Genomic DNA, 24,281 nt, shown 5'->3' with positions numbered 1-24,281 from the left:
CACCATATTACTAGACATTTTCCCCTAGAAATTCATCTCTCTCTACACATACTATCTCCTCTAACTGTGAGACCAGAATTTGTAGGGGGCAGCCCAGTACATCACAATAACCAGAGTTCTACTCAACCACCTGCGGACCCTGAATGACTCTCCAGGCAGTGAGTGAAACGTCACCCCACAAACTCTTGACCTGGGAATTTAGGGGGTCTAGGAGTGCTTTAACTGCCATATAGAAGCCTTACCCTAAGATCCTCTAAGTGAAAGAATCTTTAATATCTTTAGGCAACTCTACTTTCATTGCCAGTTTAGATCTATTCTAACTAGAATTATTTATCACTTTGGTTATCTGGATTCAACTTCTTTGCTGTGAGGTAAGTAAATCATCTGATTGTCTATGTGTCTGTAAAATTGTGAAACTGAACAAAATTTGCCAAGGAAGAGGAATTTGGGAAATGCTGAATTTACAATACTGTTTAGAAAATCAAATAGAAAGGAGGCTGATTCCAGTTTGGCTCTATCACTACAGCTGTTAAGTTGGGGCAGTTACAATAACATAGATGGAGACAAACAGTATCTCAGTCGTTTTCATCCAGAAACCACTATGCAACATATGTGGCCCCCTCCAAAAAAAAAAAAAAAAAACAAAAACGAGCAGTGACTTCAGAAGCGAGCTTGAACAGAAAAGGGGCAGGGCACAGAGATCCCTAACATTTAAGTGTGAGGCCGCCAGGGCCAGGTAAGAGTCTCACTCTTGTTTGCCCCCCAACACCTCTTCTTTGTGGGGACTGGCTGTCTATCCACTGCTCTGCCTTTGTCTGCTGACGGCCACCTGTGCTGGGCAAGATAAACAGTAACAACAGCAGGGCTCTCCTCTCAATACTGGTCTGAGGAACCAGGATAAGCCTCACTCCGCTGAGGAAAAGAGAAATGTGTTAAGAATGAGAAATATAGTTTTATCTGTGGCACAGACAAAATCTCATAATATAAGAGCATGCTTTTATAATGGGGATTTACTGTGTAAGTCTATTAACTACATCCTTTCCGATAATTGTAAAATTGGCTTAACTAAATTATATTTGCTCTAAAACTGGTCTCAAGGGCTAAAATAAAAATTCATTTGGGGCTTTTAGTACCTAAACCAGAATTCAAAAATGGAGCTGAAATGAATGATTCCATAAGGTGAAGGGAACTCTGTGAAATCCCTCTTTTGCAAGGTGATAATTTTCCTTCACTCATATCCCAACCTAAGTGAGGAAATTAAAGCTGCAAGAATGATACCCAAATGAGACAAGTTCTTCCATCTAAATAAAAAATTCATTAGGTTCAAGTATTAAAGAAGCAAACTAGATATAAAAGTTTAATTATTGATCCACTGTTTACTCACTTGCTGCCAAATGGTTTGGGGGAATTTTTTTTTTTTTAACTGAAATTTTTTTCCAACATAAAATTATTGTGAGAAGCCTGGAAACCCAGAGAACAATGCTAAGTGTTGCTGTGTCAGGGGTGGGGGGTGGGGTGAGGGGGTGGTCTTGTCTCTATTGTTCCTTGCAATTGGCAAGTTCCCTTCACATTAGCAAGTCAAAATGTCCCTGATGCTCACACGGGGCTCAATATTTCATCCATGACTCTCTCAACCCTCGATTTCTTCACCTATGTTTTCAATCATACGTTCAACCAGTATTTACTAAATGGCAGTTAAATACATACATACACAACACATGCAAACCCTCAAGGACCTCAATTTAGAGGAGGATAAAAGGCAAGTAAAGACCCAATAATAATACAAATACATGCCACTACAGGGGTAAGAAGCCAGTGCTAAAGAACCTTACAAGCACAAATAACCAACCAGCTTCAGGGGTCAGAGAAGATTTCGTGGGAAAGGCAACACCTAACCTAAAACTTTTAGGATAAATAGCAGCCAGCCACACCAAGAGATGGGAGTGTGGTGGGAAGGGATATCACAGGTTAGTGTAACAGCCTAGGCTAGGATGGAGAGAAAGACAGGGCCCATCCTCAAGCTGTGTCCCTTGGTGCCTCCCCCTGAGAGATGGTTGAATCAGAGAAAGGATTCTCCCTGCGCAGACAAGGGGCCTTTTCTTAATGAGATCTATGCCTTCCCATACCTGCTGACTTCAGCAGCAGGAGAACACTAATCAGCAATGAATTTTAGAAGACCTGTCACAGGCTATATGAAAGCAGGGCAATGAAAAGATTGGATCTGCAGTTAAGAGGCTCCTATCTCCAGGTAAAATAGCAAACTCCTATCCTGCATATGAAACGTAACTCTGTGTGTAAAAGACTGACTATAATGTGACTTAGCAATGAGCCTATCACATCTAGCGAATAAATCAACGTAATCACCTCCCAATGGAAAGTCTTCACAGCAGCCAGGGCAGGAAGGGGAGGGTAAGGCACTTGGTACCAGAAGAGGCTAGGCCTGGGCATCTGAGTTCTCAGCAAGCCACTGGCCCTCAATGGGCCTTGAATCTCCATCTACACAAGAAACTGTAGCTCGGGGTTGCTGCTTGTGCTTCTAAAACCCATTCACCTGGCATTATCACAATAAAAAGTATTTTACTCACCAAAGGAAAGGGTCTAAATAATTTGTAAGTCACAGATTTACTACAGTTTTGTTGGAGGAAAAAAAACAGCACGTGCCCACAAGTTGTCTTAAATCAAAAAACCAAACCGTTAAGTTCACATACCTTTTAAAAGCTGACGAATCATGCATAACAAAGTAAAAGATAATTAAAATTTTACGACAAGCAAATGAAATTATGATTTTTTTTAAAAGAAAAAGAAAATAAAGTTAATATAGCCAAGCAGGCAATGATTGGAGTTGCTCACTTCTCTTTTCTTTGCTTTCACTTCCCTTCTTAGGTTAAAATACTCCTAATATGTAAATTATTCCACTCAAAACTCCCAGAGTCCTTTTTTTTGGGAGGGGGGGGTGGTATTTATTTTTAACTTAAGGATAATTGCTTTACAGTATTGCATTGGTTTCTACCAAACATCAACATGAATCAGACATAGGTTTATCATGTCCCCTCCCACTTGAACATCCCTCCCACCCTCCTCCCCATCCCACCCCTCTAGGTTGTTATGGAGCCCCATTTTGAGTTCCCTGGGTCATACTTTCCATGGGCTATCTATTTTACATATGTTAATGTACGTCTCTGTGTTATTTTCTCCATAACTCCCACCCTCTCCTCCCCAATCCCCTAGCCGTGACAATAAGTCTATTCTCAATGTCTGTATCTCCACTGCCGCTTCCCAGAGTGCTTTCTTGGCAATCCATAGGGATGTTTTTGCCAAAGGAATTACTTCTAGTCTTCCATGTGATAGACAAGGGATATGAGACACTGGGGACTTAAAAAATAAAGCGAACCAGGGTCGGGAAAGGTATGTCCAAAGCTGAGCCATGTAACTGAGGGTGTCAAATTTCTACCATTTGGGAATATTTTAGTAGCAAGAAGTAGATATTGGATGATTTTAGGAACTTGCAGTAAAGGGTTCCCACTAAGTGCCACAGTAGCACTTGGACTTTCCTGGTTTAGAGTCCTCACAATCCTACCAGATGGGTATTATCTCTATTTTAGCTCTGCAGAAACTAAGTAGGAACAGAGCTTCATGGTGTTTAAGTAACTAAACAAAGTCACACAGCCTAGAAAGTGAATAAATTATACTATGAATTCTATTCTAGTCAGTATCAAATCCCATTCTCTTCCAACAGATGATGCAGGCTTTAAGCACCACAGTAAACAAAGTGAAGACATTTTTCTGTGATTCTCTTAAATACATGCCATCATTTCAAAGGGAGCTTATGCTAAGCATGACCTCATAAACAAATCATTTGTGAAAGAGAAAAACCACATCCAGGGCAAAGTCATAAGTCGAAAGGGCCTTATTTCAGCGAGCACTTCCTGAAAGAGACAAAGCAGCAATTGCAGCTGAGCGAGTACCAAGTCCTGTACTGAGTATTATGTTTGAAACAACTTTTTAAAGCAACGGAAGAGCCTAAAACAAAAGAAATATAGCGTTTCTTAAATACACAGTTTCTAGAAAGAGCTATTTTAATACACACAACTCAAAGATATCTCTTTTACAGAACTGTGTTTACCGAAAAATGTTCTTCTCAAACACAGCCTTTTGATGGTCAGGAGGTAAGTAGCATTTAATCAGTTTTATCACAGATTATCAGAAGTAATGTTGTACTTATTCGTTAAATCTCAAGATCTTTGTTTTATTTTAATAATATGTTGCTGAAATTATGTTGGTGAAGGACCTTCAAATCGGTCATACTGTCATCTTCCTATGTTATTAATATGATTTTCATTTATTTTCAGTATTTTTTACATTAATAGTAAATGTAGTTTTTGCAACTTACAGAGAATGTTGATGTAATAAATTGTAAGTATCTTCAGGAGTCTTTATCACTTGGTTTTCAATTATGCTGTTTCAAAGAAGGTCAAAAGCTTTTAAAACGCTGACTTACAAGCTAATCATTTTTCAATATTTATCCAAAAATGTATGCGTGTGTATGGAGTACAACCTGTATGGTAATGCCTTTAAAACACAGGCATCACACAGATTTTAGTCAACCTTAAGCAAATGAGCACAACTGTTCATGACATAATAAAGTCAGCTTGAGCCCAATGAGGAGAAAAAGATTCATTCAGAAGAGGTTTGTACGTAAGGTATTTCTGGGACAAAAATCAGGGATGAGGATGGGTGGAGGGAGTTCTGACACAAGAGAAAAGAAGGATACAAAATGTCATTTATATTACAATTTCTACTGTGGAAAATTTCATTGAAAGTTAACAATAAGAGCCAAGTCTCTACAATGATTTTTTTTTTGTATGATACTAGAGATTTAACTTCTCTATGTAGTATTTTTCTCATTTTATATAAATTAATATTCCAGTCACCCCAATATGTGGAAAATTTTAATTGAACACAGGCTTTTAAATATATAGAATTCTACTTCAAAAATCGTATTTAACCTAAATATTCGGCAAACTCGGAAAGGTAGGAAGGAGGGAGGGAGGAAGAAAACAAAGTCCTATCTTGTCTTTGTCCGCAGCAACTGCTCTAATTAATTTTAAATTACTGTCCACGATGTCACTGAGCAGATGGCCAACCTCCCCCACAGTTTTCACTAAAGAGCCTCAGGGTTGAACGAGAGGAAGCCCACTCTGCAAAATGACATTTTTGAAGGAAACTTTCTTACACCTCCTTATTTCAAGGGGGATGCCACAAAGTTCCATCTGTTTGTAGCAAGTCTATTTTTAAAATCACTGCTGCTGATGTTATATCGTGGGTAATGGAAGTATCACACAGAGGGGCGGAGGGTCAATGATATTTACAATCACAACTAAACTCCTTTCCAGTAGAAATGGGCATTGCCGGTGGGGTGAAGAGTAGAAATTATACAGTTTCTGCAAACACATAAAGTCACTGAGTGACTTCTTGTTAATAACTACTTGTCTCTGATGTTCCTTTTTTAAAATATTAAAACTGACAAACAATACTTACCCTTCTGTATCTAGGCAGAGTGAGGAGGTGAAAGGTACTAGACTCGAAACCGCCTATTCTCAAGGTGGTGTGCTCTGCGCTCCTCTGTAGCCATGACATCTCCTTCTGGGACACTGGTAAACACCATCTGGAGGATTCAGCATTAGGCAGTCCCAACTGCACGTTAAAAACTAGCCTGTCTATTGTTTTTAAGAGTCAAGCTCTTAATCTGTACACCATGGCACAAGAACTGCTGTTTCTAACCTATGATAGCTTAGAACATGATGCTATGAAGAACTGTTTGCCACTTAAAAAAAAAAAAAAGTAGATTTAATGGCCAATTAAGCAACGTTCCATTGACAAACTAGAGAGTAGCTACTGTGGGTCACCCTGCCAAAGGCTCCTTCCTGCACTCAGCCACCAACCCAGTAAACTGAGCATCTACTATGTACCCATCGGCAGTGCAGACGACACAGCGCTAAGAAGGAAAACCTCCAGCTCTCAGATGAGGACATTTGAGAACTCACTATTCGGTAGTCAACCAGCTATACGGTTTCTTTACTTTCTAATACATAATTTATACATAAATATTTTATATTTGATGAGTAATAAGCCATCATATATTAAAATTATATTTAATGAATAAAAATCAGACATTACTGAGTTACCAAATATTTAAACAGAATAAAGATGATAAAAAGTGACAAGCTTAAGAGTCAAAATTCAGAATGGCCTTTCCCCAAGTAGTCCCAAACAAAGGATACCTAATACAGGAACAACTGCTACCCAATCCCATATACAGGGAGACAGAAAATGAATACACTGGCCAGTGCATTGTGACACACCAGACCACCTTAATGGGCTAGTACGTATTAGCAGTAATACCCAGGAAGTGTATTTCTTAACAAATACTAAGACACATATATTGACTCTACGACATAAAGTGCTCTCAAAATCCACTGATATGCCAAGCTGAATGTAAGAATGTTAAGCATTTATTTTTCAACTAAGGTCTCATTCCTATTTCTATTTTACAGTTTCTAAGTGTCATGCCCACCAACGAGCTGTAAGATGACCACCCCTCACAGTCAAGCTCAACCTAGCCTTCCTATTGACCCACATTCAGACCCACATCCAGATGAATACAAGATTGCAGCCCTCATCTTCTACAGCTGTATCTTCATCATTGGACTGTTTGTTAATGTCACTGCTTTATGGGTTTTCAGTTGTACCACCAAGAAGAGAACCACCGTGACCATCTATATGATGAACGTGGCACTACTGGACTTGATATTTATAATGAGCTTACCCTTTCGGATGTTTTATTACGCAAAAGGTGAATGGCCTTTTGGAGAGTACTTTTGCCAGATTCTTGGAGCTCTCACAGTGTTTTACCCAAGTATTGCTCTGTGGCTTCTTGCCTTTATTAGTGCTGATAGATACATGGCCATCGTACAGCCGAAATATGCCAAGGAACTTAAAAACACGTGCAAGGCCGTGATGGCGTGTGTGGGCGTCTGGATAATGACCCTGACCACCACCATCCCCCTCCTGCTGCTCTATGAAGACCCAGACACAGCCTCCTCCACCCCCCCGACCTGCCTCAAGATTTCTGACATCATTTACTTGAAAGCTATTAACGCGCTGAACTTCACCCGACTGATATTTTTTTTCTTGATTCCTCTGTTCATCATGATCGGGTGCTACTTGGTCATTATCCATAGTCTCCTTCACGGTAAGACCTCTAAGCTGAAGCCAAAGGTCAAGGAGAAGTCGATCCGGATCATCATCACGCTGATGGTGCAGGTGCTGGTCTGCTTCATGCCCTTCCACATCTGCTTTGCTTTCCTGATGCTGGGAGGGGATGAGAACAGCTACAACCCCTGGGGAGCCTTCACCACCTTCCTCATGAACCTCAGCACTTGTCTGGACGTGATTCTCTACTACATCGTTTCGAAACAATTTCAGGCTCGAGTCATCAGCGTCATGCTCTACCGTAATTACCTTCGGAGCGTGCGCAGAAAGAGCTTCCGCTCAGGTAGCTTACGGTCACTAAGCAACGTAAACAGTGAAATGTTATGAATCGTCACTGTTTGCCTTCAAGCTCTTTAAATACACCTTACTATCTATCTTAGGGTCAGTGGATATTCTCTAGGATATCACCAAGTCCCTTCTCTCCTGGAAAAAAACAATAAAATAAACTTAAAAAACCCTTCCTCTTTTGTGGGATCTTATTATTGTGGTAGCATAATTAAATGTATTGAAACATTCTAGTTCATTATTTTTATATTAAAAACTTACATAAAACACTTGCATAAATGATTGGGAGAAAAGCATCCAATTCCCGTTTCAGATTCAAGCCTTATCTAAATACATCATTGTTTGGATTTAACCCTATGTGCAAATGAGAATTACCTGATCTCAAATAGTTGAGCTACTGTTTGAAATAATTTGGATTATTTTCCAACTAGATGCAACTCCTTTTGGTTTGATTTACACTCAGAAATGGTGGTCTAAGTCCAGTTCTTTGTGTTCTAAACATAAAACTTCTGGGATTCCTATAAAAACAACTATGTTCAACTCATCACTGTTACTGATGTACAGCAGAATCTGCAGAAGCAAACACCCAAGGGGTGATACAGGTCATCGCCATCAGCCCTCCCCTCCAATGAATTCATTTTCCTTTGGAAACAGACTACAGCCACTCAATAAATACTTACTGAGAGCCTAGTATGGGCCAGACTCTACTTCAGACTAGTGGGGGAAACTGAACCTGAGACCCTATTTCTGCCCAATAATCTAAGTTCATTCCCATGACATGAGGTTTCTGCTATATGGTGAAATACGTTGTTCAGTTGCTAGGTCACGTCCTATTCTTTGTGACCCCATGGACTGCAATACACCAGGCTCCTCTGTCCTCCATTATCTCCAACCGTTTGCTCAAATTCATGTCCGTTGAGTCAGTGATGCTATTCTAGCCATCCCAACCTCAGCTGCCCCCTTTTCCTTTTGCCCTCTATCTTTCCTAGCATCAGGGTCTTTTCCAATGAGTGGGCTCTTCATATAAGGTGGCCAAAGTATTGGAGCTTCAGCATCAGTCCTTCTGATGAGTATTCAGGGTTGATTTCCTTTAGGATTGACTGTTTGACTAGTCAGAGACTTTGGATTCATATCCAAGCCTTATCATTTAATTCCTCCTAACGAAGTAACCAAGTGACTTCTCCATTTAAAAAGGAAAGGAAGTCAACTATAATCTGTAAACATATTATTCTAAATATTATCAAAGCACATAAATGAGTCAGCAGTAACTTCCTCTTTGCCGAATAGCCTGCATGACCCTTAGCATGATCATCTCCTAACAGGACTAAGAATCAAATAAATGCACTGGCTATAAATATATTTCTATAACATGGGAAAATAAATATTCTTAAAGAAAAAAAAGAGATAAACACAAAGGAACCCAATCATAAAATAGCATTTTCATACCAGAAGATCTCTTAGATGGTCTTCCAGTTTAGTCCTTCTGCTTTAAATATAAAGAAAATGAGGTCCACAGAGGTTATGTGACTTGCTCAGATAAAGCACCAGCATTAGAAACCAAGTTTAGCTTTCCTTTCATGTCAACCACCAATTTTTCAACAGTAAAAAGCAAACAAGCTCACAGAATGTAAACATTCTCATAGCTACATAACAAAAAGGAGTCAAGATGGTACTGAGAGAAAACCACTTGAATTTTTTAGCTTTATTAGCCAAGTGAGCAAGACACTTAAATATCATTAAGTGAATATTGCTAAAACAAGAGAAACCTCTATTTGATATGTGCTATACAGTCACAGCCTACTCTCACCTATACAGATTAATCTGCTCTTACATAATTTATTAAATGCAACTTCTCTGCAATGACTTTTCTTGATGAGAAGAATTTGAGAGCACACGATACAACTGAAGTCTTTATCAACACAAAGTCAAAAAAGCGAAAAATGTATGTCACGGTTCTCACAATAAAATAGATAATCTAAAACACAATTAAAAATAATTTTATTCAGCATTGTAATCAGAAACACTTTAATATGATATGTAAAGCTTCAAATTCCACTTATTCTGGAGTGATTTGATTCTGGGAAACAATCTATAACATCCATATACAAATACTAACAAAAAAAATTATAGGTAAGTAAGGACAGGTGTGTGATAAGCATGGGTTATTGGAAGAAACTAATATATATAGCTACTTTCAAAACCTAATGGTTGCACTGTCTGATTATCAAGTAACAATCATGAGAATCTATTACACGCCACGTATAATTTCTTTGTAAAGCACCAGAAAAAGAGATGAACATGTCTGAGGTTCAAAGACCTCACCTCACAGTCTTAAGGGCTACACTACAACCAAAGCTACCCCTTCAACATCACTGAGGGTGAGGCAGCAAGTACATAACGGAAAGCTGGTCTGCCCTCAGTGGGCTAGGAGGGTGGCAGAAGGAGGCCCAGATAATGACTGTGATGATGTGAAGCAATCAGCACTAACAGGCATTTTAATAAATGTGTTGGACTATACATAAAAGGACGAATAATCCTGCTGAAGGACAACAGGGTGCAGAAAGAAAACCAAGCAGATACAAGAATACAAATACACAGCAGGTCAAGAATGACCAATGGGAAACTCTGGATCGGGGTCAGATTATAAGGGCTTGGAAGGAAAAGGGGGGAAAAAAAGAATATACACACACACACATATGGGATGGGGAAGTTACTACTGCTAGGATGTTTGCATAGGTTATTTAATTCAGTCAAGTACAGATCCCCCAATTTACATATGAGGATTTTCTACAAACTGAGCTCAGGAAAGATAACTTGAGAAGTAACTTGCTCAAGATGACACACAACACATGTCAGAGCGAGGAAACCTCAATTATATCTGGTCTACATGATGGCAAAGCCTATGCCATTCACACTATTCCAGACAGCCTTGATGCCATCTTGGAGTTTTGATTATTATTCTGAAGAAAATAAGGATCTAAAGGTTTTTAAAAGGAAGATTGGTATGGTCAAACTTCTATTTTAGAAAGACAACTTCTGAAAATAACGCATGAAATGCTTTGGAGGGGACAGGTAGACTAGTTAGAGAATCATTATAAAAATCTAGGCAAGAAAAGTTAAAGATTAGTTAAGACTGAGATAATGACAACATATAATGAAGGGATGATTTACACAGCACTTCGAACGAATAAGGCCCAGTGACCCACTCCAATGACGAGAAAAGGGGAAAGAGTTCCAGCTTGGATGACTGTGTAGATGGAAATGCCTTTAATTAAAATAAAGAGTACAGAAGGAGGAGGAGATGAGAGCACAGAAAGAGAGGTGACCACAGGAGGTGAGAGCTTCTACACGACGGATTTTCTCAGAGTCTTAGAAGTCATTAGGAAATACGAGTAAAGATCAGGAAAGTAATATGAACTGGAAATAGAGAACTGGGACACAAACAACAGATGTGAACGATAGCTGAAGTCATGAGACTGGACAAGATAGCGTAGAGAAAGCTTTTGGCGTAAGTGTGAGAAAGGAGCTGCCAAGAGTAATAAATAAGGTCAAAAAGGACCAGGAGACAGCAGCATGCTAGCACTCAGGAGAGCAGGTTATTTCATGAAATAATGGGATGCCAAAAGCATACAGTGTGCTATTGAAAGGTCAAATAAGACAAGTGAAAATAGGCCATTGGCTTCAGAAATCACTGGGTCACTGATGACCTTTATAGTTTTAATACTGGTGAGCTTTAAAAAGAGAGAGACACAATTAAATAAGAAGTGAAGAATTGTTGGGAGTGAAGATAAATTTGGCACTGATGAGAAAGAAAAAAACATTACATGGAAAATACGGCACATAATGCACATACCCCACAGTGACCAAAAAGTTTCCTGAGTTTCTGAAGCTTTGCTACCATCATATTTATAAAACGCAAAGTTTGCTTATTGAAGTAAAGATTTATATTCCAAGAAGTCTATGTTTGAGAATGCGTCAAGATTCAAATAAGCCATACAATAACAGAAAGGGAAATACTGTTTCATTTAGGTAATGTCTGAATTAACATCCACAGTCTTCCAAAGGGGATCCTATAACTTTTCAATTTACTCAAATTTGCAATTCTTGCTATCAGTTAAGATATAAACAGGCAAATGCCTTCTTGGCTTAAGAATTGGTTAAACACATACACACACATTATCCCCAACTTCAATATTGAATCAATATTCCTTATATGTACCAGTTAGGATTCCATAAAGAAATGTCATTCATTACAAAGAAATAACTGTCACTCCACTCTATGTACAATAGAAAAAAAAGTCCTCTCAAGAGGACAACGTAAATAATAATCAAAAGCTATGTTACTACCTACCCCCTAAATTTATTCTAACACAAACATACACGATATGCATAACCTTTCCACAACTCAATAGGTCTTAGAAAGAACCAAAAGAATTGGTCTCGATGAAAAATGTCTGGGAAAAACTAATGAGTCAGTAATTCTGCCTATTTTCTGAATCAATACAGCATCATTCCTAATGACTACACCATCTTCCACAATAGCAGAATAGCTGAACTTCTTAATCTAACTGCAGTCACAACCCATGAAGCTCAAAAACTGCGTAATTATGAGACAGAACTTTATCTGTCTCCACTAAAAGATTATTCAGAATTAAACATTCATCAGACAACTAAAAATCGACACTCATGCCAATAATTCAGTAAGTCCACTATAACTGTTAAGTATTAATGACGTAAGTGTGAGCACTATTAGATCACTAGCTGTATTTTAAAAATACAGATCCAAAGTGAAGCTGGATCAAGATACTTGCATAGCCTAATAGTTCTCAAAAACACACACTGAAAATTAAAATAAGGCTTAAATTAGTACACATGAATTTTTAATACATGGTGTCTTTATTTCATAGTATCTCATCTCTTAAATACAGCCTCAGAAACTTCATTCAGAGATGTTTCAATATCATTTGTATATGTTAACAACTCTGCTCCTTGCTGCTAGTTATTTCACAAACTAATACATGTTTTTTCATTTTGTTTTTAAAGAAGGCCAACACAATACGAAAGCACAAACACTCTACAAGTTAGGCTGCCCGTTGCAGGTTGGTCACAAAGTCGTAACCTACAGACTGATTTTCTTTTTTTGTGTGTGTGTGGAAATTTATAAACAATACCATTTTACAAAAGCATCATTCTTCAGAAGCCTAACTTCAGACAAATTAATTCTGTTTCCTTACTGAATCTAATTAAATGTTGTATTTTTGTGTTTAGGTAGTTAAAGTTACAAAGACGAAATTTAACTATGAAAACACAATTCTATCTTCAGGACCAGAACAGAAAATTCATTTAAAATTCTCTAAAATATGAGACTTGAAAGCTGAAAAAAAGACTAAGAATAAAATCTATTTTTCAGCTCTATCTTATCTGCTTCAAGAACATAATGAAAATGTATGTATACACTGGATTTTTGACATAGAAAATCAATTTTTACTATATCTAAAAGCTTAAAATATTCGTTTACTGATTTTCATGTACAATAATGCTTTAAATCAGATTTACATAGTTATGAATTAAGCTAATCTTTAGGAGCTACTTACAATCCAGAAGGCAAATTCCTGGCCATAGTGACACCAAAGGAATGCCGCACAGCTTCAACAAGGATGAAGTCACCCAGCGCTGACAACACCCAGGAGCCCAGCAAAAAGGACTAAAAACAAAACCGGAAGAACATTAGAGGGAAGAGTCTTCTAAAAATAACCTTTATTCAATTAAAACCAACTCAGGTTTACACATATTTTTTTAAAGTTTCTTTTTGTTCCAACAGACTTTTCAAAATGAGGGATTAAAACCGTATTGATCAAATGTTATTAACTTCCATAATTTCTAAGTATGTTGAAGAAAAGATATTTATAGTATGATTTATTTTTACAAGTAACACACAAACCATTAAGCAAATTAAGTGATAAGAAGTGTATTAAAAGTCCTAATTAAAGTGGTTATTGCCCACTTGCACTGATATTATTATCTACTTTCACCATTATTATTATTTTATTATGCTAAGGGCTTCAATTTCAAATTTTTATTTGGTTAATGTCCATGCTCCAAGTCAGACAGAGGATTATGTAATAAAAAGACAACTGTTAAAAATAACATCAAGCTAACAAAACTACTTAAAAATAAGAAAACAGGTATCTTTTCCCTGTAACCGAAGTAACAAAGGGAAAATACATAAAAACTTACTGCAAATTTTCTGCTTCCATATCTTCTTTCAAATATCCTAAAATTATAAATAAGCAGACTACTGCAGAAAGTATCTTTCAGATCAAGGCAAATTATTCTTCCAGAAATCAACCTCCAGATCTATAGATGAGGAATTAAAAAAGAATAACAAATATGAGTAAGCTCTGTTGGGGGTCTCTACGTTAGCAAATTTATCATGTTTACTTCATACTGCTTATTTTTAACACTCTAAGCTCAGATTTACCAAGGCAGAACTGAAACTCTCCATCTCTGTAGCAGCTCTAGGAGTTTCTGGCAGGAAAGTGGGGCTATTCTCACTCTTGGACAGAGGATGGTTGTTCTCCACCCAGGCAGGTCCCAGCCCTAGAGCACAGATGCCCACAAAGTGGTCCAGGAAAATGGGACTGGTGCCAACTTAGCCAGATGAACCAAAGTAACACCACCCCATGATCAGAAAGGTGCCAACTCGGGGCCACAGGGCCCTGACACTCCCTTAACAGCAGTGTTTCTCAGGGCTGGCCAGATGCTAGAATCCCCTGGGGATCTTTCTAAAAAGTACACCAACTCTTAGGCCTCTGACTCGGCTGTCTAGGGCAAGGTCTGGGCATCAAGAAAGAAAAAAGGTTATGTAGGTGATTCTACTGCATGGACAGGGTTAAGAATCATTCCATTATAGCAACTGAAATCATAACGGAAGCTCTACGATAGTCCCACAGAAAGCAGTAGTGTAGATAAATAACTCAATCATAGGGACCTGGTGAAGCCCACCTGAGCAACGGCATTAATGACATCCTTATGAAGAAAAAGTGTCGCGCTCAAGAATGGAGTAACACACCTGCCAATGCAGGAGAGGTGGGTTCAATTTCTAATCCAGGAAGACCCCACATGCCTTGAAGCAACTAAGCCAGTGCACCACAACCACTGAGGCTGCAAGCTGCAATGACGGAAGCCCCCGCGCCCCAGAGCGTCTGCTCCCCAGCAAGAGAAGCCACTGCAATGCGCAGCCCAAGAACTGCCCCTGCGCCCCAGAGCGTCTGCTCCCCAGCAAGAGAAGCCGCTGCAATGCGTAGCCCGAGAACTGCCCCCCGCGCCCCAGAGCCCCTGCTCCCAAGTGAGAGAAGCCGCTGCAACGTGCAGCCCGAGAACTGCAGCTGGAGAGAGCCCCCACTCGCTGCAACTAGAGAAACGCCCCTAAAAACAAATAAATGAAAAATTAAAACATTTTTTAAGAAAAGAATGGGCTATCATGCTTAAAATGGCTAATCAAGAATTTAACAAAGAAAAGGTGGCAGATTATAACCATAATTTGCACTAACATTCTGTGATACTGTGATTTATAAATTAGAAATGGGGCTTCCCTGGTGGCTCAGCTGGTAAAGAATCCACATGCCAGTGCTGGAGATGCAAGAGACTAAAGTTTGCTCCCTGGGTCAGGAAGATCCCCTGGAGAAGGAAACGGCAACCCGCTCTCCAGGAGACTGGTGGGCTACAATAAAGGCCATGGGGCTGCAAAGCGCTGGATATGACTGAGACGCACGCGCGCACACACACACACATTTAAAAATATATGTTTGGTCTTTGCCCCTGTTTCTAGCACAGAACTCTTAAAGCCCTTGGAATTTCCAAAGTGAAGAAAGCCATCACGGTGTCTTTTGTCAGATTAATGAGGTGACTTTTGGAAGCACCTAAGAATGGGGACTGGCTTCCAGGAAACCTACTCTGTGATTAGAAGGTTGGAACCTTCAGTCCCACGCCCTGACCTCAGGGAGGTAGAGGAGCTGGAAGGTGGGTCAACTAACAGATGGCCTGTGACGTAATCAATCCTGCCTGTGTAATGCCCTGGAGGAGGGCATGGCAACCCACTCCAGTATTCTTGCCTGGAGAACCCCCATGGACAGAGGAGCCTGGCAGGCTACAGTCCACAGGATCACAGTCAGACATGACTGAAGCAACTTACCACACCTGCACAATAAATCTCCATAAAACCGTTAAAAGGACAGGCCTCTGAGAGTTTCCTGGGTGTTGAATACGTAGAGATTTGGGGAGAGTGGAGCAAAAATCCAAGAGAAACTTCCTATTGATTTAACCACCACCATAAAAGAAATTCACAAACTCACAATCTGCTAGAGCTTAGCACATCTAACAGATGCTCAAACTGAGGCAAGTTTCTGCAAATGTTAAGTATGCAAACTAATCACACCAACAAAACAGACTTAACACTGTTTAAATCTCTTGAAATTAAAAATCACATTTCCATAGTAAAAGGTGAAGTTGAAAAGTGCAAAAGGAAACTGGAAATACTGCAACTGCTTCATTATAACCTGCTTTGCTGAAAATTATCAATAAATACAACTGGAAAAGTGACTTGTTAACGGGACAGTAATAAACATTTCTTACAAACTGAGAGGCTATGAGACACTGAGACTGGCAGAAAGGAGGGCAAATCGGAGGCAAGAGGCTTGCCGCCTCCTCCCCTGGGGCCAGTGGAGCAGCGCTCACCTGGAAGTCGTCCTTGACAGCCTGGAGGTCGTACGCGAAGAACCTCTGACAGTGCGGCAGGACGAGGGCCAGCAGGAGGGACAGGGTGCTGGGGACCAGTAGAAGACTCTTGGACACAGGTGCCTTGTCTGGGGGGAAAACAACACGGCTTTCAGAACACCTGTCCCTAAGATTCTAAAGACCACAGGAGTGAAAAGCAAGAGAATTCACTTCTTTTGAATTAGAATAAAGACAAAGTTCACATGCTCTGGAATTTAATTCTTATTAAACATACATTTTCAAAATATCGTCCTGCTCTGGAATTTAATTCTTATTAAACATACATTTTCAAAATATCGTCCTGCACAGGTAAGTGATCAAAGGGCGCTGGGAAACGCATGGAATCTGCTGACGGGGCTTCGTTGTCATCTGGTTTTTATATGAAACCAAATCAAGTTTACTTTCATAGACTACCTTTCAGAAAAGCAGCCACTGAAGTGTAAAGAAACAGAGAGGCATGCTTTCTATCAAACTGACCAGTCAGCTCTTGAGCGTGACTGGGATTCACATACATAAACATTTATTTTAAGAAATTTAAGTTGCTCAGTTGTGTCCGATTCTGCAATCCCACGGACTGCAGCCCACACGGCTCCTCTGCCCATGGGATTCTCCAGGAAACAATACTGGAGTGGGTTGCCCTTCCCTTCTCCAGGGGATCTTCCTGACCTAGGAATCGAACCCAGGTCTCCTGCATTGTAGGCAGATTCTTTACCATCTGAGCCACCAGGGAAATTTAAGAAGTGGTTAAAAGTGCTAACATGGATGACTGCAGTGGCCTGCTGAGATTTTCCACAATAGGCACCCCTGGAGCCTTGTCTGAATCTCATGCAGCCTTCAAACGACAGCTCGGTTTCCACTTCCTTCCAATCAGTCTCTCCCATTTTAGGGGGGGCTTTTCCCCCACCCTGCACCCGTCTCCAGATAATACTTTACCAGTCAGGTTCTGGAACTTTGCCTTCCTGACTACATTAAAGGTTCCCAAGGAAGAATCTTTAATATGATTCTCTTCTATATGCTTCTGAAAGCTGGCTATAAAGCCTAGCACAGCTCCTTGAGGGAATAAAATATCCAGATAATCAACACTCAAGACCACAGGAAAGTGTCACCAAAAGGGACATTCTCAGATCATGTGAGGTGCACTTCAACGGTATTCATAATAAATTCCCTGGGAATGAATCCACTGGTCACAGTTGGTGGTGTGGTTACTGCACTTGTTTACGTATATAAAAATAGCCCAACTATTTCCTCTCTGGTAAGGTCTTACCAACAGCTAAACTCAAACCACGGGTAAAGACGCTGCATACTGCCTCCACCACCAAGATGCAATCAAGGCTCCAGGGAATAAAGCTAACAGAGCTCCCCACACCCTAGAAAACGGAGCCCCCACCGCCCAGGAACTCAAACGTACCGGGAAGCACACAGCTGTGAGCCTGACCAATTCTATCGAGCGCTATTTCAACCGCAGTTCTCCTCACTTGTGAAATGAAGGTAAGAGAAGCTCCCTCAGAAGTCCTATGAGAAGCAAATGAACTAAAGAATGAACGCAGGGAAAACTGCTCCAACCACCACAATCACCATCCCAGGTGATGACTGCGGCAAGCTCCTCCCTTACCATTCAGACAGAACTGAGGACGGAGCATGGGTGATACAGGTGCAGCTTGAAGGTTTCCTTCTTGACCCTGGACTTCATCTATGCTTGTGAAATGGGCCCCACAATTTATTCCTGCTTCTTCCTTGCAGCCTGTAGGAACCACTGTAGGTTCAGGTCTCAGATCTCAAACAGACACCTCCACGGAGCAGCAACGCTACTGCTTTTCTCCAGTAACCTTCCTGCAGTGGCTTACATGTCGCCATATGAATAAGTGGACAGTCTGCTCTGGTGTCCTCACTCATATCTCTACAGTGAACAAGCTCCTGCTGCTGGGGACCATGCATCACCCCGCGGCCCTGGGTTACAGTAGCAGATGATGGACAAAGCTCCTCCCCTGTGGTGCTTATAGTCTAGACAGCGGAGAAAAGAAAATACACAAAGTGAGCTACATACATATCATGACAGAAATAAATGCTATGGGAAAATTAAGCAGGGTAAAGAGCGAGGCTGTGTGACCTACCATGGACTTCCTGCTCTATTTCCAGGTAAGAGACAGGACTGCTGCCCACCCACACCCGCCCCTGACTGAAGTGGGACATGGCGATGTGACCCACTTTGGCCAACATGATAGACGTCACTCCCAGGCAAACACCGGACAGCCAGTGACTGTCCTTAACCCTGGGCCAGTGCTCAAGATGGAGGCTCGGCTATGAGCCGGATCCCAGCATGGAAGACAGGGTGGGACAGGTCCTCCCAGGTGACTCACAAGAGAGGGAGGCCAGCAGTGAGAAACAAAGCTTGTGGTTGCAGACCCCTGATGTTTTAAAGCTGTTGGCTGCAGCAGCCTAACTAACTAGCCTGCCCTGGTGGAGAGGGAAACAGTGCTGTCGGGGAGAGAACAGGGTGCTTACAAGGCCCTTCTGACAAGGTGAGGTATGAGCAGACGCCTGGGGACGTGGGGCCGGCAGGTGCCTGGGGAGCAGTGTTTCTGGCAGAGGGAAAGACAAGCCCAAGGGCTGTGAGACAGAAACACGCTCCATACGCTAAAGTAAGGCTGCCAGGATGGCCAAGAGCAGAATGCCTGCAGAGCAGACAGGCAGGATATAAGCCCAGAGAAGTTGAGGAGCAAACAGTGGAGAGCCCTTAGAGGCCACAAGGACCTTACCCTTTCCTCAGAGAGTGGCAGGATGCTCTGAGGGAGGCTAAGGAGATGATAACATGATCAGACGTGTTTTCAAAAGATCGCTTTGGCTGCTATACCCCATAGGAAGGCAAGTGGACAAGAAGCGAGACCAGTAAGGAGGCCACCATGATAATCCAGACAAGAGATGATCACAGCCTGGACCAGGGTGATTTGGGTTGGGGTAGTGAAAGTGGTCAGAACTGGCGTATGTTTTGAAGGTACAGCAAGCAGGATTTGCTGGTTAATGGGGTATAAGGCATGGGCAAATGGAGAAATCAAAGATGCCGCCAAAGTTTCTGTTGTTAGCGGTAGGAGAAACGTTGCCAGTTCCTAGGCTGGGAAATCCTGTCACCTTCGCCCTTAACTTGCCTGCAACATCTACACCCATCTTGCAGAGTGTTCTCTAAGCCCACTGCCACCCCACCTACCAAGGCTCTAGCCTCTCTGCCAGAGCCACTCAAAGTCACCAACCAGTCCATAAGTTGTTACTAGTCCACAGTGAGAACAGAGTGGTAACCAACACACTATGGCCTTCAGGTAGGAAGTCCTGCTATGAAAAAAATACCTATACTGAACACACACTCTGCTCAAATGTCATCTTATCTGCGGCCACCCCATGTGATTCTGTCTCTCCTTTGTTCTAGTTTATTTTTTCATAGCACTTACCAACAAGTGACTTATTAAATAGTGATTCATCAAATCTATGATTCAAACTGACTGTAAGATACACCATTACTTTAGGTGTTACTAAAAAAGAAACACTGTCAAATGTAATTCTCAGATGGCACCAATTGTAAAATACAACCCAAGGCTAGAAACACTAAAATGTGAGAAAAATTACAATTTGGAATCAAGAAATACATTTCTTTGGGTACTGCCCATCTTGCATCCTCAGTCCCCACTAGAATATAAGCTTCTTTTTTTTTTTCCAATTATTTAATTGGGGGCTAATTACTCTACAACATTGTAGTGGTTTTTGCCATACACTGACATGAATCAGCCATGGGTGTCCATGTGGTCCCCACCCTGAACCCCCCTCCCACCTCGAGTATAAGCTTCTTGAAGGCAGAGATTTTGTCTATGTGTTCACTGCTGCAGTATCCCTCAGGCCTATTGCAGGATCAGGTCCATAAAGGCAGTCAATACATGTTTGTGTGCTGAAGGGTGACTAATGTATAAGAGACTCACTAACTACTGGTGAAAGCAACCTAACATCCATGGTGGATAAGTGGATAAATAAAATGCAGTATATCCATATAATGGAATATAATCAATTATATTCAACCTTTAAAAAGAAGGAAATCCTCACATGCTACAACATGGATAAACTTTTTGGACATTGTGCTGAAAGAAATAAATCACACACAAAATGATAAGCACACACAAAATGATAAGTATGATTCCATTTACATGAGCTATCTAAGTAGTCAAATTCAGAGACAGGAAGCAGAATGGCGGTTTCGATGGGCTGGGGGGAGGGAAGAATAGGGAGCTGTTTAATGGGTACAGAGTTTCAGTTTTGCAAGATGAAAAGAGTTCTAGAGGTAAATGCACAGCAATGTGAACGTGCTTAATGCCACAGAACCATACACCAAAAAATGGTGAAGATGGCAAATTTTATGTTATGTATGTTTTACCACAATTAAAAATAAAGACTGAAAGTAAATAAGTTATTTACTGACTTAATAACTGATCCTATTGTTTCAACCATTTTCATTCTGTCTAGGACTAAACCACTAAAAATACAGATCCGAGTGCTTAAATCAGAGAACCGTTGAGTTCTACTCTTAAGTGAGCAAAAATGAGGTCCCAAAAAACCAATGAGGAAAGCTACAAGATAATACACAATTGTCCAAGAAGTCCTACATCACAGGGAAAGTATAGAGTATTACTACATACAGCAAGATTTACTCAAGACCTGTACATTTCACCATATGAAGTTTACTTTATAGGGAAAAAAAAGAACTTGAACAGTGATTAAATTCTAGTTAACAACATGTACATGTAAGTGTTTAGAAATAAGTGATTACAACTTATTTTGAAGTCATCAAAAAATATGACAAATTGATGAAACAGAAAACAGATATTTAATAGAACAAATGTACAAAATGTTACCTGTAGAATCTAAGTGGTAGGTATATGGTGTTTATTATAACCATTCTTCAACTTTTCAGCATGTTTGAAATTTTTCATAATAAAACATGGAGAGGAGTACACAATGAATCACAGAATTTGAGAACTGAGAAAACACTTCAAAATACATTAAGCAAAAACTTATAGAAACAGATAAATCCACAATTATAGTAGGAATCTTCAGCTCTCCTGTCTCAGCAATCAGTGACACAGTAGACAGGAAATCAGTGTCATGGACCAAAATGTCCACTGCCCTCCTCCAGATTCAGTGCTGAAGCTCTCACCACCAACTCCACCGTATTAAAAGAAAGGGTCTTGAAAGAGGTAATTTAAGGTTAAATGAAATTAAAAGATGCTTACTTCTTGGAAGGAAAGTTATGACCAACCTAGATAGCATATTCAAAAGCAGAGACATTACTTTGCCAACAAAGGTCCATCTAGTCAAGGCTATGGTTTTTCCAGTGGTCATGTATGGATGTGAGAGTTGGACTGTGAAGAAAGCTGAGCACTGAAGAATTGATGCTTTTGAACTGTGATGTTGGAGAAGACTCTTGAGAGTCCAAGGAGATCAGCCTTGGGATTTCTTTGGAAGGAATGATGCTAAAGCTGAAACTCCAGTACTTTGGCCACCTCATGTGAAGAGTTGACTCATTGGAAAAAACTCTGATGCTGGGAGGGATTGGGGGCAGGAAGAAAAAGGGACAACAGAGGATGAGATGGCTGGATGGCATCACAGACTCGATGGACCTGAGTTTGAGTGAACTCTGGGAGTTGGTGATGGACAGAGAGGCCTGGTGTGCTGGGATTCATGGGGTCACAAAGAGTATACAACTTAGAGGATACACTCAGCGACTGAACTGAAGATAAAGGGTCTTTAAAGAGGTAATTTAAGGTTAAATGAGGTCATTAAGGTGTGTCCCTAATCCAATCTGTCCTTATAAGAGAAGGAAGAGGCGCCAGGGCAGGGCTGTGCACATACAGAGGAAAGACCACGTGAACACACAGGGAGAAGACAGCCATCACAAGCCAAGGAGAAAGGCCTCGCCAACCCTTTCATCTTGGGCTTCCAGCCTCCTGGCCTGTGAGCAAATAAACTTTGGTTGTTTAAGACACCCACCCACTGTAATACGCTATTTTATCAATCAGTAAGAATACAGAAGACTTGAAAAACAGTATCAATCGATGTGACCTGATTGACATTTATAGAACACCCCACCCAACAATAGAAAATTACACATTTTTTTTTCAAATGCATATGGAACATTCCTCAAGACAGACCAAACATATTCTGGGCCATAAAACATATCTCAATAAATTTAAAGAAATTAAAATCATACAAAGTATGTTCCCTGACTACCACAAAATTAAAACTAGAAATCAACAACAGAAAGATGGATGAAAAATCTCCCAAATACAGTTGACCCTTGAACAACACAGGTCTGAACTTCAAGGGTTCACCTATGTGATTTTTTTTTTCCCCAATAAATACATAATACGGCACTACAAGATCCATGGTTGGGTGAATCCACAGATGCAGAACCATGGATATGAAGGGCTGACTATAGACTTAAACCTGGATTTTCAACTTTACGGGGGTCAGTGTTCCTAACCCGCATGTTGTTCAAGGGTCAACTGTACTTGAAAATTAAACAACATACTTCTAAATAATATCTGCGTCAAAGAGGGAATCACAAGGTAAAATAGAATATATGTTAATAGAATAAAAAAATAAAGCCAAGCAAAATCTGTGGATAGCAAACAAAGTAAGGAAATTTCTAACAGTAAATGTTTATACAGGAAAAGAAAAGGTCTCAAATAATGACAAAGGCTACAAGCTTTAAAAAACCTAGAAAAAGACAAGCAAACTAAACCCTCACCAAGCATATGGAAAGAATTATGAGCAGAAATCAATGAACTAGAAAACCAAAATATAATAGAGGGAAAAAAAAATTAATAAAACTAAAAGCTAACTCTTTGACAAGATCAATAAAATGGATACACCTCTAGAGGACTGATCAGGAAAAAAAAAAAAGAGAAATCACAATAACCAGCATTAGGAATACAGGAGAGGGGCATCACTACGGATGCCACAGACAGTAAGAGCCTAATAAGGGGTTTACAGCATTGCAAAATGCACTTAATGCACTGGAGCATACACTTTAAAATGGTTAGAATGGTTAAATCTTATGTATGTACTTTTATCAGAAACAATTTTTAAAGGATAATATGGGAATATCAGAAACAACATTTTGGCCACAAATTTGACAACTTAAGATAAAACAGGCAAATACAATCTATCAAAGCTCACTCAAAAAGAAATGAATAACGTGAAAAGACCTATAGAAATGAAACAATTCACAACTAAATGTCTTCCAACATAGAAAACACCAGGCCTGACCTCTTCACTGATGAAAGGTACCAATCACTTAAAGGAAAAAGAAAACCAACTCTACACAAACTCATCCACCATGCAGAAAAGGAGAGAACCCTTCCAAATTCATTTCATGAAGCCAATGCTACACTCATACCAAAGACAGACCAAGACACTAAAAGAAAATAACAGATCAATTATCTCTCAGAAACACAGATGCAAAATTCTCAACAAGATACTAGCAAGTTGAATCCAGCTATACACAAAAAAGATAATAGTCACAACCAAGTGAAGTTAAACCAGGAATGCAAAGCAAACCAACGTAATTCACAACATAAAGAAAAATGTGCTGCACAACTCTATTTGCATGTACAATTCACTGTACAATTATCTGTGTATTCTACGATGCCAATTTTTGTCCACTCACGAGACAAAACTGGACATTCACTGTTGGGCATTTAATAACAGGCTATTCTTGTGCTCTGATCTTACTACCAATACTATCCAACATTTACGGATTACTCAGCAGTACACAGGCCCATCCACAGCACCTTATGTGAACGACCTTGTTCCTGAAGGTCCTACACCTCAGGGCCTTTACACCCATTACTGCCTCTATTCAAAAAGTTCTCCCCACGTCCAGCCTGTTCTCATCACCCCAGTCCTCATCT

At 40.2% G+C, this 24,281-nt stretch overlaps 2 protein-coding genes across 3 annotated transcripts in view; one reads left to right on the top strand and one right to left on the bottom strand.

Moving 5' to 3' along the window:
* The window catches only part of UBAC2 (UBA domain containing 2), a 170,834-nt gene that overhangs the window by 124,203 nt on the left and 22,350 nt on the right, over positions 1 to 24,281 (bottom strand). Inside the window, exons 2-4 of one of the 2 annotated variants that reach the window (XM_069601942.1) lie at positions 16,294 to 16,421; positions 13,795 to 13,914; positions 13,152 to 13,261 (exon numbers count right to left, since the gene is read on the bottom strand). In XM_069601942.1, the coding sequence (XP_069458043.1) occupies positions 13,152 to 13,261; positions 13,795 to 13,914; positions 16,294 to 16,421 (358 nt within the window). The remainder of the gene's footprint in view (positions 1 to 13,151; positions 13,262 to 13,794; positions 13,915 to 16,293; positions 16,422 to 24,281) is intronic. The other variant, XM_069601941.1, reaches the window with a different exon arrangement.
* On the top strand, positions 3,874 to 7,731 carry GPR18 (G protein-coupled receptor 18). Its single transcript, XM_069601943.1, has 2 exons — positions 3,874 to 4,166; positions 6,555 to 7,731. The coding sequence occupies exon 2, from the start codon at positions 6,589 to 6,591 to the stop codon at positions 7,597 to 7,599; it is 1,011 nt and encodes a 336-aa protein (XP_069458044.1). The 5' UTR covers positions 3,874 to 4,166; positions 6,555 to 6,588; the 3' UTR covers positions 7,600 to 7,731.

The sequence above is a fragment of the Ovis canadensis genome, chromosome 10, assembly GCF_042477335.2.
Source record: "Ovis canadensis isolate MfBH-ARS-UI-01 breed Bighorn chromosome 10, ARS-UI_OviCan_v2, whole genome shotgun sequence".
Lineage (NCBI taxonomy): Eukaryota > Metazoa > Chordata > Mammalia > Artiodactyla > Bovidae > Ovis > Ovis canadensis.
The sequence above is the reverse complement of the archived record's forward strand: the minus strand, read 5'-3'. Positions and strand labels throughout refer to the sequence as shown.

Excerpts from the sequence above, each read along its gene's own strand:
- GPR18 (XM_069601943.1), top strand. The coding sequence starts at position 6,589 with ATGACCACCCCTCACAGTCAAGCTCAACCTAGCCTTCCTATTGACCCA.